The 19,380-nt window shown below is 39.9% G+C and overlaps 1 protein-coding gene across 2 annotated transcripts in view; it reads left to right on the forward strand.

Moving 5' to 3' along the window:
• LOC136862919 (delta(24)-sterol reductase) overlaps positions 1–19,380 on the forward strand; it is a 181,744-nt gene that overhangs the window by 107,241 nt on the left and 55,123 nt on the right. For both annotated transcript variants that reach the window (XM_067139201.2, XM_067139200.2), the window contains exons 5-7: positions 3,082–3,176; positions 9,994–10,165; positions 15,226–15,366. In XM_067139201.2, coding sequence (XP_066995302.2) covers positions 3,082–3,176; positions 9,994–10,165; positions 15,226–15,366 — 408 coding nt within the window. The remainder of the gene's footprint in view (positions 1–3,081; positions 3,177–9,993; positions 10,166–15,225; positions 15,367–19,380) is intronic.

Raw genomic sequence — 19,380 nt, forward strand, 5'->3', positions numbered from 1 at the left:
CGGAGCACGATTGGTGGGAAACCTGTGCGGAACACTCTGTGCAAGACTAATAAGACTGGAATGTTGCGACAAAACCTCCAGCAAAGTCTGCAGTGCCAAACGTAATGGCAAAATGGCGCGAAGCGGGCTCTGTAGCGAATAAAAACCGTAACTATCAGAAAACATTGCTCGAGTGAAAGAAAGCCTGGAACGAAGTTCGCCGTTTATCTGTGCAAGTGAGAATTAGGAGATCGTCGTGTCGAAACATTATCAAAACAGACCTGCTTCTGTATCCTTACAAAGTCACTGTTGTGCATGAAGCGTCCAGACGAACCTTCGCGTGTTGAGTTCTGCCGGTGGTTTCTGAGTAAAGTGGAGTTAAGGCTTTTGGATCTTCAGTTTTCATTTCTTCAGACGAGGCCATTTCCATCATCTTCTTTGATGTTCATTAACAAGGGTCAATCCCGCGTCGGTCCTATTCTAAATACTTTCAGGGCGAGTATTATTTTGCCCACCCGATAGAATTACAACATGTCTCTTCGTCTTCTTTTTCTTCTTCTTGTTGGCCTTTTCCTCAATTATCTGGTGTCGACACTAATGTGGATTAAGCTCAGTTTTACGACCGGGTGCCCTCCGTGGCGTCAACACTGTGTGAAGAGATGTATTCACTAACGCGTGTTCCAACATTTTATCTAGGATTATTTATTTAGTTAGTTAGTTAGTTAGTTAGTTAGTTAGTTAGTTAGTTAGTTAGTTAGTTAGTTAGATACCGGGCGAGTTGGCCGTGCGGTTAGGGGTGCCCAGCTGTGAGCTTGCATCCGGGAGATAGTGGGTTCGAAGCCCACTATCGGCAGCCCTGTAGATGGTTTTCCATGGTTTCCCATTTCCAAACCAGGCAAATGCTGGGGCTGTAACTTAATTAAGGCCACGGTCGCTTCCTTCCCACTCCCAGACCTTTCCCGTACCATCGTCGCCATAAGACCTATTTGTGTCGGTGCGAGGTAAAACAAATTGTAAAAAAAGTTAGTTATTTAGTTATAAAATGCTTTATTTTACATGGCGGGACTCGCTATATGAAGCCTGCTGTTCTTTCCGACCATAGATTCACCTGCATTTGAAATAAGACAATTTACTTTACTTAGGTACAGTAAAACTTGCAGGGGTTTTTATAACTACAGTGATCTTGTAACTAATTTATTTTAACTTAGTATAGCCTATGCGGTGGGTTTAAGAAATATTTTCTATTAATTTACTGTTTCTGTGTGATGTACATGCCTATCTGTTCCAGTGCAAGCTTTGTACTTTTGTGCATCCATTTTCTACATTGCTTCTTAGAGTGTAATACTGTTGACATGCCTCTAATTTCAACAGGTCAGGAATTCCAGGCAAGGCTTGCAGAGACAAAGAAAGACTTAGCCAGCTAATCGGCGAATGTGTATACTTAGTACAGAGCCAGAGACGAAAATAGGTAATGATACTGAGAAGCAAGATATGCTGGAGTGTTTAGGGTCGGTATATGATGTAAAGTGATGACAGAGTAAAGATTCCGTAGCTCTTTCAATCGTAACCATTCGAGTTCGGAGAACACTAGGGAGATATTATCGAACAGTGGTACATCGAGGAAAAAAGTCATGGAAAGGGATGTTCCATTAGAAAATGTGCCGTGCATGACCCGTGAGCTTTGCGGCTAGCTGCGGCGTAGCTGAACAGTCTGTCACAGACACCAGTATCGTCAAGATGGTAACACGTCGCGAGTTAACCGACTTTGAATGTGGGATGATCATCGGAGCACGGCGCATGGGTCATAGCATTGCGGAAATTACACGCGAATTCGGGTTTACGAGGTCAACAGTGTCGAGGTTGGATCTTCAATATCGCAGAGATTGTTACCACTAGCGTAAACCGCCGCACGGGAAGATCACAGGTGTTTAACGAACGGCCATCACGTCGCCTCCGCAGAACAATAATGGGCGCTCGACGGGCAGCTGTGAGTCAGATCACCGCCCAGTTGAATGTTGGGAGTCAAGAACGCATTTCTACCAGGACTGTAAGGAGGCAACTGCACCAGATAGGCTTCACCAGCCGAAGAACACCTCGTGTCCCTTTGCTGACACCTCGACACAGAGCTCAATGACGTGCATGGGCCCGCGAACATCTGCAATGGACCATGGAGCAGTGGCAGCGTGTGGTATGGCCCGATGAATCCCGCTTCCAGTTGTATCGAGCTGATGGTCGCGTGAGTGTGTGGCGTATTCCTCATGAAGCTATAGATCCTGCGTGTCAACATGGTTGTGTCCAGGCGGGAGGTGGTTCAGTTCTGGTCAAGGCGGCGTTCTCATGGTAGCAATTAGGTCCCATGATTCAACAGGATAATGCGCCATGTCACCGCTCCGTGGTGTCACGCAGGTTGTTGGAGGAGCACTCCAGTGAAGTTACGACAACGGTTTGTCCCTCCAGATACCCCGATCTTAATCCAATCGAGCATTTATGGGATGCTGTCAATGCTGGTGTACGCCATGAACCCTGCACCAACTCTACAAGACCAACTGAGGGTAGCAGTGCAAGATGCGTGGGTCCAGATCCCTCCAGAACGATGCCAACACCTTATAGAGTCGATGCCTCGCCGTATTCCTGCCGTTTTGAGCGCTCGCGGAGGAACAACTCGTTATTAACATCACATTCAGTGTCTTCCCATGACTTTTGGCCAATCGGTGTATAACACATACAATATGGGCTCGTTGAAGTTTGTTGAGAAGTGTTGGGAAGTAACCAATGATGGGCATCCTAAAACTTTGTACTAGTAATTTACTTTTAATGACTAATTCTCTGAGGTTTTTGTGTAAGGAGTAAAACACTCGCTGACATATACGTATTAATGATGTGCTCTTGCCAACTGAGATGTTTATCCATTAGAAGCCTTAGGTTTTTGACTTTGTCTTTAAATTCCAGAGAAGTTCCATTGAGTTTGGCTGAATAGGGATCCCATTAAGCTGTGCTTGAGTACTTTTGGATACTTATGAGAATGCATTGCGATTTCAATGCATTCATTGTAGGTGCATTTTCTTTCTAATACAATAAACAAACGTCTGTTTCTACTTCTAGGATAAAAATCCTGATCTGTTTTATGCAGTACCCTGGTCGTATGGAACTCTGGGTTTCTTAACGGCAGTAGAAATCAAGATCATCCCATGTGAAAGGTAATTGTCTCTCTGGCTACAAAATGGTTATTTCAGGTACTTTATTTAGCAGTTTGCTTTCTGAAATAATGTCTACACATCTTACTCAAACAATGTCCGTCTTCTTGGTTGAATGGTCAGCATAGTGGCGTCGGGTTCGATTCCCGGCTGGTTCGGATATTTTAATCTTAAATGGTTAGTTCCCATGGCACGAGGACTGGGTATTTGTACTGTTCACAATATCTTCGCAATTCATACACTATACACTACACAATCTTCCAGCACAAAGTCTCCCAGTTGCTTATACTGTACATGGCAAGTGCCACCCACCCTCGTCGCAGGGTCTGTCTTAAAAGAGATGCACAAGTCAGTCTAGCAATAGCCAAAAGAAATAATAATAATAATAATAATAATAATAATAATAATAATAATAATAATAATAATAATAATAATAATAATAATAATAATAATAATTTTTAATTATTTAAATACTGTTGACCCCATGGTTTAGTACTTCCTGTTTCAATTCCATGCTTTGTATAAATTTGAAGACTGGCAGATATACTGGGAAAATGCAGAATTACTCTAATTAAGAATTGATAAACCAGTGGCGTATTGAACGTCAAAACAGCCGGCGTTCTCTGTTTTTAAAATATGACTCCATTAACAAACAAAAAACAAAAAGTCCCTGTCAGCCTCCAATACTCCACTAAGTTGTTCGGGCTACCGTTTCTCCCAATGTTTTTGTTTACCAAACGCCAGGACTGCTTGGTGCACTATGAGGAATGTGTTCCTCAAAGCGAGAACAATTTTGCGTAGGATTTCTTGACCTAGGGTCCATTGACACCTTAGGGGTCCTTGGATGGACTTCAGGGGGTCCGTGAAAGTCAAATAAAATTGTAACATTTATATTCACTACATTGTTAACGTGAACAGCAGATGGGTATCTAAGAAGAGTTGTTTTCAGCAGTGCGTAGTAATAGTCATACAGCATCACAATCAAACTGTAGACAATTGTGAATGTTTTTTTTTTGAAAAAGACTTTTAAATACACTAATTCTTAACCAGCTGATAGCTATTTATAAATGAGTGATTGAACTACACACTCCACAACCGCGAACATCACCTCGGACCGCTTTCCATCCAGTTCGTTGTCATCCTGCTCGACGTCAGTGATCACCCCGGTTTCGAGAGAGCACACTTCGTTGTCCACGGACTAGGCTGACTGGGCCTCAATCATTTTGGACTGGACCTCAATTATTGCAGCGAGTTTTCGGACTGGTCCTGAATCAAGGAAATTAACTGTTCAAACATCGCCACGGTCCTCTGGTCGTTCTTCATTTTCGAGTCAAGTAGATTCTAAGAGTCCTGTCACGATCCCCAATTTACCGTTCTCAATACGATTTTATTCTGGTGTATATAAATATCACAGGAGATACTTTCACTTTCTTGTATAAAACCACTTTATTGCCACTACGTATATTTCTTAACAACACACAGCTGTACACAGTTATAAACAACACAACACTACTAAGGTTTGTGGACGTACCTACATACGACATTCAATACACACTCAAAATATGGAGTAATATTTTGGGGGTGTCGCGGGATATTTTAAATAATTTCAGGATTCAAAGAAGAGTAAATATACATATAATGAATGCTGAAACTAGAGAATCTTGCAGATTTCTCACTTTTCAAGACGGTAAACATTTTACCATTTGCCTGTATCTATATCTTTTAAAGTATTCTGCTTTTAAGACAGTTCCCTAAAAAATGAATAGCTGTATTCATGACCATAACACAAGGTAGAAACAAAACATTCATGTCTTACACACAAATACAAGTATTTATCAAAAGGGAACATTTCACATTGGTATCAAATTATACAGTAAACTACCACAAGACATGAAATTTGCTCCAAAATAAAAACATTTGGAACATTATTAAAAACTTATCTGGCATACCATTGTTTTTTATGTGGAGGAATGCCCAAATAGGTCATAAAGTTTATTAAATGCTGTAATTATAAGATTAGAATATAAAACGTACATAATTTTTATAACAGAATGATATGCTTGTTCATAACGATTTATTTGTTTTATATCATTTAGCTTTAGGACGTATCTAATATCAAAGTATACATTGTACATATGTATATGATTTGATGGAAAAAATAAATATACTATACTATAACTTAACTACGGCAGCTGAGAATGGTGAACAGGTCTGCACATAATTAGCGCTAGTGCTGAGAAGCATCATTACTACCTAAGTCACATTAAACTGCCGAACTCCGATCGATTTTGCTCCCAAATGTATCATTACTTACCGACCATCTATTCATTTACTTTCTTTGCATAATAATTACTTTTTTGAGGGAAAATTAACATTAAAGTCATTGAAGCAACGGGATTGGGTAATAGCAATGAAAACGCTAATTGCCTAGCTCACATGAGTTCTTAAAATTAAGTTAATAACATTATAAACAGTGCGTACATACATCCTTGAAGTTTCCTGGTATTTTTCAAGTGTTATACAAGTGTTTACAAAGGTTGCAGCATTTATCATAATTCGTAATATTATTGTACGCTGTGCAAGTGTGTGAGTGATTCCTGCACTGTTATGTCGTTCAGAAACTTCATATTTTAAGATATGAAGGAGTTACAATATTTTGTCCGTGCGTGTGTTTATGCATTGTAGTTGCGTCCACAATCTTTTGGGCGCGGGATAGGTAAGGAGTTACAAAATGAGTTTTAACAATGTTCAAATACTTAGGAAAACAAACTTCTCTCTCCCATGAGTACAATATTGAGTTTAAGAATGCCGGGCGCCCAATGCCTAATCTTGCTATAACGAGGTAGGCTAAAAGTAAAGACATCGTGCGTAAATACAAAATGGATATATACAAAAGAACCGAGTGGATCTGTGGGTGCGAAATTACTCACAGGTTGTTTTCATTGTTTATGTTTCGTTGGTGAGGAAAAGCGAGGGAACTTAGACCAATGTCTGAGTTGTAGACTTAGGACATTATCCCAAAAAACAAAAGAAACACGAAAGTTCTAAATCGCATTTGCTTGCCCAGTTAGAATTTGATCTTCTGGTAAATCACGATATTCTGCAGAAACTTGACAGTGCCTGCAGGCAATCTGAGGAAAGACAGAACGACCAAATACGGAAGAATCGTTACGCGCTATCAAAAATTATCGACTGCGTTCTGCGGTGCGCTTCAGTTGGCAATGTTTGGGCATGGCGAGACAAGTGAATCGTCAAATACTGGCATATTTCGCGGCCTCATTAATTTTAGTTCCGAAATTGCTTGCATTAAGGAATCATCTGTCCAAGGCTACTGTTTTCAAAGGCACCTCCAAAGACATTCAGAATGATATGCAATTTTTTCGTGCATGTTTGAAATCTGTTGTGATAAAATAACGAAGGAATTCACCACAGTCCACATATTTTCAGTACTCGCAGACGAGACCACCGATATGTCGACTACAGGGCAATTTCACAAAGTTACGGTGGGGCAAATGTAATTAATGAGTGGTCGCCATTCAGGAGTGCAAGCTCTCATCAGTTAAGATTTTAAGCATGCACATTATGTTCACTGTTATGCCCATTTGAGCACCTTCAAATACCATCAGACTGAGCCAGGATCGAACCTGTCAAATTGGGGTCAGAAATCCAGGACCTCAACCGTCTGAGCCACTCAGGCCGGCAAACAACTTTTAAATTAATGAATTAATCCTAATCAAAACAAATTGTTTATTCCCCTCAAGTAAATAATGTAGATTAAAATGCAATTCACACAATGGTATTTTCATCTGTACTGTCGGAGATATCGTTATTTTCATTTTTTCGCGCAGTCTCCATTCTAAATTATGGAGATGCAAATGACGAGCTTCAGAGCGATTGATTAGACTGCAAGCCAGCACGCGAGCTATCAACGGCTTCGGCCAGCATTCCTTGAACATGGTAATCATGCTACGATACAATAATTAATAATTTTCTTTTGATTTTTCGTTATCTATATAAAATCTATGACAACATTAATAACCCATCATGTCGAGACGGAAAGCGAATATAGGTCGTAGTACACTGAATTCGAAAAAGTGCGTTTATCACGTAACGATGAAAATGACCAACAAAGGGACTCCCGAGTGTCATAGGACAGAGAAAGAGTGACTTCACAAAGACAAACAGGGACATCTTTCTCCAAATTCACTGCCCAGATTCAGGTGTTATTTTATTACTCAGTCACCACAGTTGCCGATAGTGAAGAAGCTATTCATTACCCTACAGAATTTTTTTTGCTAGTTGCTTTTCGTTGCACCGATACAGATAGGTCTTATGGCGACGAGCCCTACAGAATTTGTAAATTCTTTACATCCTCCCGACTTGCCTCCACACAAGCTAATTTTGAAGGTGGGTTACGTAAACTGCAACCACCAAAGTTATGCAATAGGACGCGATTGGTAGTGAAATTTTTGAAAAATTGTTTGATTGAAGCTACGGTACTTATTTAACTGGCTGATGCACAGGAGAAACGGTTTCATTACCGACAATCCCTATGATTCCTTCAGATTTCTCTTCTGATTTCAAACTAGTCCAATTCTCGGTAAGAGTCTCCTTTGGCCTGACAATAAACAAAGCACAGGGTCAGACACTTTAGCGTGGCTGGAGTTGATCTCAGTGGAGAATGTTTTTCTCATGGACAGCTTTTATGTCCCTTTCGCATGTTACATCGAAACGAATCTTTTCGTGTTCGTTACTGGAGGAAAAACTATTAATGTCGTATGCAAGGAAATCTTGACAGTCCTCGATTAATAGCCTATCGCCTTAAATTCATAACTGCTCCCGTGCAAGCCAGGGCGGATAGCTAGTGCCATGATATAATTACTTAGCATAGAAGAAAAGGAGATTTACGGCTTTGATGCTAGGCATTGAACCGTCTCTACCTTGTTGGATTTCTGCAGGTGAACTGTTTCACCTGGGAATCTACGTTTAATTTTTGCTCTCTATCCACTTCAATGCTAATCATACACAAAGACAATCGTTCCTGCATTATTGAGCTACGTGCATGGTTCTTAATGGGTTTTAATTTTGAGAAAGACCTTTCTGCCGTAACCATTGTCACCGGAAAGGTTAGGAATAATTTCAACGCCACTGAAACATTCGGGACACTCGAGATAATCATGTGATTCTTAGTTTATATTAAACCTGCTACATCTTTCACTGAGGCACTTCGCAGAAGGCAAATTTCTTTCTTGAGAACGTTCCGAATCGTCAACAATTGATGAAGTAAATTAGTAGAGCATTCTCCCGTAAGACGTACTACAGCTTAAAAAACTTCGTCATCACTTTCTTCTGTACGGGTAGCAGGTTGTAAATACTCAAATTTGTAGAGGATTGCTTATAAACTTACCGAGCTCGATAGCTGCAGTCGCTTAAGTGCGGCCAGTATCCAGTATTCGGGAGATAGTGGATTCGAGCCCCACTGTCGGCAGCCCTGAAAATGGTTTTCCGTGGTTTCCCATTTTCACACCAGGCAAATGCTGGGGCTTTACCTTAAATAAGGCCAAGGCCGCTTCCTTCCTATTTCTAGCCTTCTCCTGTCCCATCGTCGCCACAAGACCTAACTGTGTAAGCAAATGCTTATAAACTTATAAATCGAATTCTCAGCTGGCTAAGAAAAATATCCAAGTTATCGTAAAAAAAGCAAAATTCCTAAAATTTCTCTGTATCATCAAGTCGTTCATCCAGACATAATTCTTTCAAAAAATTGCATTCACAATGCGCTCCATTGAAAATCGACACTCCGTTCCCCATAATGTTATCGTCTTCATTCACTTCATCAAAAGAGTTCCCTGATGTAGAAATTTTGAAGCATTGTGAAGATTTTCATTGGGTGACTGCAGAGCCTTACATTCAATGTTAGTGGCTTTCAGTATTTTGACGATGCTTGTTGTTTAAAGGGGCCTAACATCTATGTCGTCGCTCCTTCAGTATTTTGTATTGATTAACTGCATGAAGGACAAATTCAAATATATCCAACTGTTTCTTTAAGTAAAGGGCCTCGATTTGTTCACCTTATTTCCTAGACGTGAAGCGTCTCACACTGATGGCTTTCATTATGTCCTTGTAGCGATACCGAACTGCTGGTACCACTTCTTGAGCTGATGACCACCTTATTGGACAGAGCCTCTTTAGTGCTGAGCTTTTCCATTATCTTCAAGAAGTTTCCCCCTCTTAATACTCAAGCTGAGAAAGAAATACGGCCTTTGGAGGAGCAATAAAATTATGAGACTTGAGGAATCTTAGAAGTGACTTTGAAGACCAAGTTTAAATTGTGAGCTGCACAGTGAACATAATGGGCATTGCATTTCATCTTGGGTCCTAAATAAACACCGCTCATCATGTTTGCTCCATAGTAGCCTTGACCCCGACACAGTTTTATTTAAATTTCTTTGTCTGCCATGAAACACTTGATTTACCATTCCCTGTACAATGCGGTCCGAAAGTTTCAGAAAGCCTAGAAAATTTATATTAAACTTTTCAGCCGCATTTCCTAGAATGAAAATTCTTCATGTTCGGGCACGTATTGGGAGCTGTCCAATATAAGAGAATTGTTGTTGTTGCTATTTAATTTACGTCGCACCAACCCAGATAGGTCTTATCCCATCGTCGCCGTAAGACCTGTCTGTGTCAGTCCGACGTAAAAGAAATAGAAAAAGAAACTCTGTTTACCGCTAAACACTATTCTGTCCTGCTAGAGAAGAACTGTGTTGAAAATGAACTTGAGATGCTTGACTAGCTGTTTCCCCTTTTTTCATTTCAGATACGTTCAATTGGACTATCACCCCGTTACATCTCTGAAGGAAGCTGTAAATCGCTTCAGGAAGGAGACGCTTAAGCGAGATGGAAACCAATTTGTTGAAGGATTGATGTTCAGCAAAGATGAGGGTGTGATTATGACAGGAAATATGGTTTCTGAATACATACCTGGAAAGGTACGTAGGAATTAATTAATCTTATGCTTACATATTTTCGAAGAATGGTAATAGTGTGATATAAGGTCCTTATGACAGAATGAGGCTGACTCGAGCTACCTATTAGGCTATACAACTGCCATGTCCATGCTTCAGATAATTAAGCATCTTGCATATTCGAAATGCAATTGCACATTTGAAGTAGTTTTATCTTAATAGTGCTTGTATTGTGCTTTCCTCCTGTTAGGACATATTTTGAAAGTATTCTCCATCTTGAGTGTAGACATCAGCTTCTGCAGGTCAATAGTGGAAAATTTGGCATGTATTAGTGATTACTTAAGTCCGAATGGTCAGCGTTGAGGAGTTCGGTTCAGAGGGTCTCATGTTCTATTCCCGGTCGGGCCGGGGATTCTAATCGCGTCTGATTAATCCTTCTGGTTCGGGGACTGCGTGTTTATATTTGTACCAACATTTTCCTTTTCATATTCAGACAACATACTACACTACCAACCACCACAGAAATACGCAATAGTGATCACATAACAGGATTGGTGTCAAGAAGGGCATCCGGCCGTAAAACAGGGTCAAATCCATATGTTCGCCACAGTTCACACCCGCAACCCCACAGATGCGGGAAAGGCGGTAGTAGAAGAAGAAGAAGAAGATTTTGAGATAACTTAAGTGCTGAAAACCTGTGCATGACTCGTGCCATATTCAAGAAGTAGAGCTGTGCTGGTTATCGCCAGATAGCCTGTTTGAAAGGTGGGTAGCGCGTTCAAAATTAGCAACACCAGCTCTACATCCGGCCATGGCTTTGTCTACCTGCAATAAAATTGGGAAAGTAAATACAATGCCCTTTCATGAGCACTTAGTTCTTATCGGTCCGGCTTTGTTTTTGTTGAAATAGGTTGTGCTTCATAGTGCATTAAAGGACTGTATTGTTGCTGCTTTACTTTATAAAGAAAAAATAGAACTGTTAGTGATTTATTGAAAGCATATGTACGTGAGTTTGATAACTTTTAAAATGACGGAAGTACTTTGTTTTGTAAATACTGTAGCACAGCCGTAACGGCAACCGAAGAGTATCAAGTTCAACATCTTCAAACGACGGAACACAATAAATTGAAAATGGTGAAACACAAACTATAGCCTCTTATAACCACAGCTTTAGTTAAACCTGGATCAACACGAAGTAAATTCATTGAAGATGTGTGTAAAGCGTTTATCTCGGCAAACATACCATTGGATAAGGTAAACAATAAGAACTTAATTTCTTTTCTGGCGGACTTCACGAAACAACCAGATCCACATGAATCAACAACCTATATATTTAAAACCCTAGGCTGATTTTTGCTACCGTACGTTTGAGAGAACGGCTGAACCGATCGACATCGAAAAGCATTCTGATGGAGGCTCTAGACCTGTAGATTTGCATGCTGTCTTTAAAGGCATAAACATTTCTTTGCGTATATTTTTAAATTGTTAAAGAAAAATGTAGAATTCTGATAGGCTAATGCGCTCGCCAGTACTTCAAGGCCACCTGCTGGTCCACTGCCGACCATGTGCGTGACGGGAATTCTAAAGGGCGCACACGTATGCACCGTCTGGTATGACATCTCCTCATAACTGAGCGCTCAGTCTTGGAGTCGTGGTTTGTCGAGATTATTTCACGTACAGTTTTTTGGTTCTCTTAGCTGACTGGTGACAACCCCAATGGCAGCTGGAATCATGTACATCATATCTATTGCACGACGTGTAGATACATACAGTTATCACTTACTTGTATTTTACTTTTATCTGGGCTACCAACAGAACAAAGTTCCGCGCAAGACAAAATAAATAAAAACTTTAAATTAAATACACAGTAATAACTCTAAAGCTACAAAATATTTCGTAAATACCGAGCGAGTCGCTGCGCGGTTTTGGTCATATAGCTGTTAGCTTGTATTCGGGAGAGATTGGTTCGAGTCCCACTGTTGGCAGCTCTGAAGATGGTTTTCCGTGGTCCTATGTTCACACCAGGCAAATGCTGGGGGCTGTACCTTAATTAAGGTCACGGTCCCTTCCTTTCCACTGCTAGCCTTTTCCTGTCCCATCGTCGCCGGTGTGGCATAAAACAAAAAAACGTTCGTAAAATATAATTCATCGTCACAATGAAGACATCTACAAAAATTCACTTCACACATAATTAAAAGGTAATAAAAATCCTAAAAGTAAACGTTCAAAAAAGTATCCAGGCAGCACATACAGCAATTTTATATCAAAACACGATATCTGGCCTATTTATAACGAATGTTGCGGAGCAGCACAGGTTATATATTTAAAACACTAGGCTGATTTTTGTGACCGCGAGTTTGAGAGAACGGCTGAACCGATTTATATCGTAAAGCATTCTGACGAAAGCTCTTGGTCTGGAGATTTGTAGAGTGTCTTTGAAAGCATAAACATTTCCTGCCGTATATTTTTAAATTATTCAAGGAAAATTTGGCATTCTGTTAGGCCAAAGTGCTCGCCAGTACTTCAAGGCCAACTGAACCGTAAGAACGCTGAGCAGGAGGCACGATAAGGGAGGTGGAATGGGATCGGCACGTAAGATGTCTTCCAGGTCAGCTGTACTTCGTGGGCAGGAATAGCCGCTGTTTCACTGCCCAGCAGTTGAACAGTGCACAATTCATTCAGAATTCCTCTCAGTTTAAATGAGAGGTTGGTGTCTTGATTAAAATTAATTTGCAAATCAACTGACGGTATTCGATTAGCACGGTTCAATATAGGACAAATCTCCAATGGCAAATAGTTATTCATTAATGCCTGCGAATCGTCTTCTAAAATATATCACATGTAACGGCATTCCATTCATTCTGGCGAGAAAATTATTGTCATTGGGGGAGATTTCATAAAGGATTTTGCTTGTTTTGGCACAAGCTTATCACCAAACATTTATTTATTTATTTTTTTATTTTATTTTTTTTTTTTTACAATTGGCTTTAGGTCTCATGGCGACTATGGGATAGGAGTGGGAAGGAAGTTTTTTTTGTTTGCTGTTTGCTCTACGTCGCACCGACACAGATAGGTCTTATGGCGACGATGGGACAGGAAAGGCCTAGGAATGGGAAGGAAGCGGCCGTGGCCTTATTAAGGTACAGCCTGGTGTGGAAGTGGGAAACCACAAAAAAACTTCTTCAGGGCTGCCGACAGTGGGGCTCGAACCCACTATCTCCCGGATGCAAGTTTACAGCTGCACGCCCCTAACCGCACGGCCAACTCACCCGGTATATTTATTTATTTATTTATTTATGTATTTATTTATTTATTCATTTATTTATTTATTTATTTATTTATTTATTTATTTATTTATTTATTTATTTATTTATTTATTAAAATCTCTCCTCTTTAACCCTTATTCAAAACACGCCGCTTACATAAAATATACGGGCAAAACCACAAAAAAATGGAATTCGCTGATTTTTTTCAAGTAATCGGTAACGGCGACTACCTCTCTGCAGAAGGTGACGGATTAAATGTTATTGAACTACAGCCAGAATTTTGGCATAAGACGATATCGTGATTGAAATCTATACCAAAATGTTCGCTTTTGCAAAAGATGTAATCATTTCCTCGAAAGTTGTCATTCTTAATCAATTTTAAATTCACTGGGCTTATACCCGGTAGTTCAAAACCATACACTGGCGTCAACAGATTAATACTGAAGATGAAAGGTAACTACTTTAATTTCCTACACAATTCTTGAATTCCGTGGAATTAATGCATTGCCGCCGCATTTTCTTATTTTAAAAATTGGAACCATAGTTATTCTGCTTAGAAATCGAAACGTTTTCCAACGGCTCCTAAACGGAACCATATTAGGGCGTAATTCTAAGAAATACGTACGAAAATTGCTTAGATTTGGAAATACAGTACAATAGTGGCGTATGGCCTCGGGAGAGGCCTGGTGCAGGTCTTTTTCTAGTAGACGGCCTATTAGGCGACCTGCATGACTGTGAAGATGAGGGCCCTACCTAGGATGATTTCTAATGTTGAATACGCCACATACAACCAGCCCCAGAGCCATTGGAATTAACCAATTAAGGTTAAAATCCCCGACGCGGCCGGGAATCGAACCCGGGACCCTCTGAACTGAAGGCCAGTACACTGACCATTCAGCCAACGAGTCGGACTAGATTTGGAAATAATAAGAGGAGATAAATCTGGGCAGAGAGGTCTAATCCCTGGAATTGACCTACCAGCATGTGATAAAACACTTCTATTTTATTTCAAGAAGCATTAATTTCCAGTTCGCTTGCCATTTTGTATCACGATCAATAAACCTCAAGGGACTTGAAGGTCTCTATTTACCTCAACCACTTTTCAGCCATGGCCACGGCCAGTTGCAATACTTGCACCGAACAATTGGCTGCGTTGTTTGGGTCACGTAGCTATCAGCTTGCATTCGGGAGATAGTGGGTTCGAACCCCACTGTCGGCAGCCCTGAAGATGGTCTTCCGTTGTTTCTAATTTTCACACAAAGCAAATTCTGGGGCTGTGCCTTAATTATGGCCACCGTCACTTCCTTCGCCCTACTAGACAGTTCCTGGCTCATCGTCGCCGTAAGACCTAACTGAGTCGGTGCGACGTAAAGAAAATTGTTAAAAGATAAAGTACAAGGAATGTCGTATATAAGGATATCCCTCAATAAATATTTACCCGATTGATCCTTATGTTTTTTTTTTTTTTGCTATTTGCTTTATGTCGCACCGACACAGATAGGTCTTATGGCGACGATGGGATAGGGAAGGCCTAGGAGTGGGAAGGAAGCGGCCGTGGCCTTAATTAAGGTACAGCCCCAGCATTTGCCTGGTGTGAAAATGGGAAACCACGGAAAACCATTTTCAGAGCTTCCGACAGTGGGATTCGAACCCACTATCTCCCGGATGCGAGCTCACAGCTGCGCGCTCCTAACCGCACGGCTAACTCGCCCGGTGATCCTTATGTCTTGACGGGTTTCAACGAATTATTTCTCTTTGGTTTTTCATGGCTCTCCGAAGAATCTTGTCTGATATTACGATTTATCTTCTGTGTTGCAGCTTAACAGGATAGGGAAGTGGTATAAGCCATGGTTCTTCATGCATGTGAAGTCGTTTCTAAATCAAGGTCCTGCCACTGAGTATCTGCCACTCCGAGACTACTATCATCGTCACACACGCTCACTCTTCTGGGAGCTCCAGGTAACAAAACTATCTTTGTTTAGAGCTATCACAGAAAAATGGCATGAATGTTAAATATGGTTTTATTGTCTTTCTACACACCTTAAAAAGCATCTGCATCACTTCTGTACTAAATAGTTCATGGTATTTGACACAAAATAGGATCTCGGGTATATAAATGGATTATATCCTTAACATCAGTTCGTGACTAACAAACAAATAAACGAACAGAAAATAGAGCATTAGTTGCCAGTCTCCATTAAATGCCCGGTAACTCGAGTCCTCGCTGTTCTAAAGAATTATTTCGTTTACTGTTTGTCGAGAACACTTTATAGGACTGCTATTGATACCACCGTTTGTTGTGAGTTTTGTGTATTCAGGACTCATTGAGTAGGACTATTACTTGAAAAACAGCCATCATAAGAATAGGTCATTTTTAGGATTCGCCAGAACAGATTAATGAAAATATTGATGTGTGTCAGGTTTCCTTAAATCGTTAGGAAATCAGTTTAAAGCGCAATGAGCACATTTTAAAATCATCCTTGCCGGGATGTGTAGCTCAGGTGGTAGAGCGCTGGCCTTCTGAGGGAAACTTGGCAGGTAACTTAGTTACTGGGATATAAAACCATTAACACTATTATTAAATCAGCCATAAATTCATTGATAACCCCACATTTTATGAGAGTATTCTTAAGATAAACGAGGTGTAACGGGAAGGTAATCAAACCAACCAAGACCATCTACAATAGTATCAGACCTTAATACAAAATCAACATAGCCGACGCATCGGTTGAATGTAAACAAGCCTTTAATACATGAACATAACCTTCTGATTATCGTATTGAATTGCTATGTTGTCAATAATAACGTGCAAATTTAAATATTTAATGTTAAATTAAAATAACAAAAAAAGGAGATCCATATGAAAATATAGAGCATTTTAAACTAAATGTCGACACTAGACACACGTAAAGCAGAGACATATTTGTAAGAAACATATTTGTGCAGTGATGACATTGATACATCAGCGATAGTAAACACTAATTGTATCACTAGAATCACTAGAAGCTCATGCACTACATGTAAAACGTCAATTGTGATGTTATGTGCTGTATCGATTAAAACTTTTTTTTTTGCTATTTGCTTTACGTCGCACCGACACAGATAGGTCTTATGGCGACGATGGGACAGGAAAAGGCTAGGAGTGGGAAGGAAGCGGCCGTGGCCTTAATTAAGGTACAGCCCCAGCATATACCTGGTGTGAAAATGGGAAACCACGGAAAACCATCTTCAGGGCTGCCGACGTTGGGGTTCGAACCCATTATCTCTCGATTACTGGATACTGGCCGCACTTAAGCGACTGCAGCTAAACACAATTTAGCAGGGAAGGTCAATAATAGGCATATTCTTGCTTCATTAAAGAAATACAAAACCGACATCTGATCTATTTTCTGCCATACGCAATACATTTCATCCTGTCTACGTCCTTTCACACTACATTCTTGATCGTAAAGCAGTTTACTAACTTCATTCGAGAATACTTTACTTTGGATAACAAAACTAATGTTGTCTAGAAATAGTCTATATTTAGAAAACCAATATGTGTAAAATTCAAAATATATGTATTTCTTATGAATTAGTATGGTCCAGGAAATAGGTGAGATAGGATTTCATTCTGAAATAACAGTCCTGGGGGAATATCTGATGCGTTTCGAAGAGTGGCAGTTTCAATTAATCAATCACCAATGATCTGAATTTACGGCTGTCGTCGAAGTGGCAGATTACGTATCACTTGTTTATCCACTCTTTTCTTACCAATGACTTCAAAGAACGTGGATATTTGTACGATTGGAGTAGATATAGTAGTAGGCACCTTTGGTAAAATATTCCAGTCCATAATTCTTCCTATAAATCAATACAGTAATTGTCATAGAAATACCTTTACTTGAATGCCCTTTCTATTACCATACGCTTTTAAATATAATAGCCTAACTCGTTCAAGAAATGTAATAGAAACATAACCCTGTCACGAATTTCAGTTCTCCCATAACAATGATTCGCCTAACTTTTATACTAGATCTGGTGCACTTCAGATAATCGTTGTGCCTCAATAGGAGAATCGATTTGAAGTTCTCTGGTGGCATATGCATTTTCGTATAAAGCACATTACACCCAAATCGTTGGCAACGTAAATACGTACTGTATGTGACAGTATATCTGTTTATACGTTGTCCTCTCATTTAATAAGTGGAATATAATCTTCACTCACAGATAAAATAAATGACTTTATCACTTTTTAACCTCACTTTTAAAAACCACAAAAGTTACAGCAATTGGGAAATATATTAGGATATGCACCAACACAGAGCTTTGGTCTTATCCGGAAAAAATAGCTCATCAAGTACACGGAAAACATTCTCTCTAATGGCAAATGTGTCCTTGAGTGCGTATTAATGCATCCTAATGAATTCTTGGTGACTACGAAATCATCACGATGCCTTAAGTACACTTGATCTGAATTTGAGTGCATTTGCTTTAATATGAATTATATCCAGGCACACAATACGAACGACACGTCCTAATACATCATATTAGTTTTAAAACCAAATTTCAATAAAAACATCACTACACTAACGTTTCATAATCAAACTAAGCCAATAGAAAGAACGGAACTGATGTTTCGCACAGGGTCACGTTTACATTTGAACAAACCGAACGCAGCGCCATTTTAACTAATATCGATAGCTGCATTAAGGTCTGATATTGAAGTTGGTCTTGAACCAAACTTATGCGAGTATATACACCATATCGATGGATCGCTGGAGAAATCCATTAGTCGTTATCGTAGATTACGCTATAGTCCTCTCCGTGTAAGGACGTACCCTAAGGAGGCAACCTTACCCTTTCTCCCCTGTAATATTAAGGTATTGATTTATCGTTACTTTTCTTGCTGTTGGGTATTTTGCAGGTCTTTTTCAGTGTCGGTAACCACACAGTTTAGGGACCCTACTTGCCGATACGACGTCTTACATTTACCGTTAATCTGGCACGTTGGCAACGTTCAATCACTGTTCTGGCGTGAATTGCGTGTTGCCACCGCATTGCCGTTAAAGTCACTAGTGATACATTTGCGAGAATATTTAAAGCATATTTTCTTTTTTCTGTGGGATTGTAAATCTATTTGGCTAATACCGGGTAAGTAGAATTGTGGCATGTTCGGATAATGCATTTAATAACATAGTTTGTGTGAAATGATGAAAGTGCTCAAATACGCCAGTCTCATGTCTAGATCTACCGGTACAGGAAATAACTCTTGCGGGACGAAATTCTGGCAGTAGAACTTATAACATTATTATTTTCAAATCCGCAGTGAACCTGAAAGCTGACCTAATATCCGTTCACGGAGCTTGGCACATTAGTATTCCTATACGTTTCCTGATAAGCTTGAAGATATAACCAGCCTGCAAGCTGAAAATATGCCCAATAATCTCTCTCCTTGCTGGTTACCGGTATTGAAGAGAGAAGGAAATGTTCGCGCAAAAGAAAGGGAAGTCATTGGATGTCTGGAACTTTCGAAAATCACACTGCAAAGATTTATTAAATAAATTGCATCGTTTAACACGCCCCTCTTTTCAAGAATATGGTTATAGTACGCCTACTGTGTATCAAAATAAAGGCAGATATATGTAACATTAATTTGAGTGAGAAAGTGTGTTTATTTCCTTAATTCCTCATTGAGCGTGGAAATCGACTTAATTATGAATATCTTTATTTATTTCATCTTAACTTTATCATTTACTAGGGTAGGGAAACATTCATTATCGGTGTTTACATTGAGGTTAGTTTGTTATGGTTATGTCTGGTGATTTTAATATGTAACCAGGCAGGTTGGCAGCAGTGATCAGCCATTACAAAAAAGAGAAAAGAAGAGCATCGGGCGGTGATGTTTACTTTCTGGGGTATTGCCTTACGTGGCGATTATTATAGACTACGACAGGGGTGCGGTGTGCATTTACGCATTGGAAGCAATTATCA

Source organism: Anabrus simplex, chromosome 2 (assembly GCF_040414725.1).
Source record: "Anabrus simplex isolate iqAnaSimp1 chromosome 2, ASM4041472v1, whole genome shotgun sequence".
Taxonomy (NCBI): domain Eukaryota; kingdom Metazoa; phylum Arthropoda; class Insecta; order Orthoptera; family Tettigoniidae; genus Anabrus; species Anabrus simplex.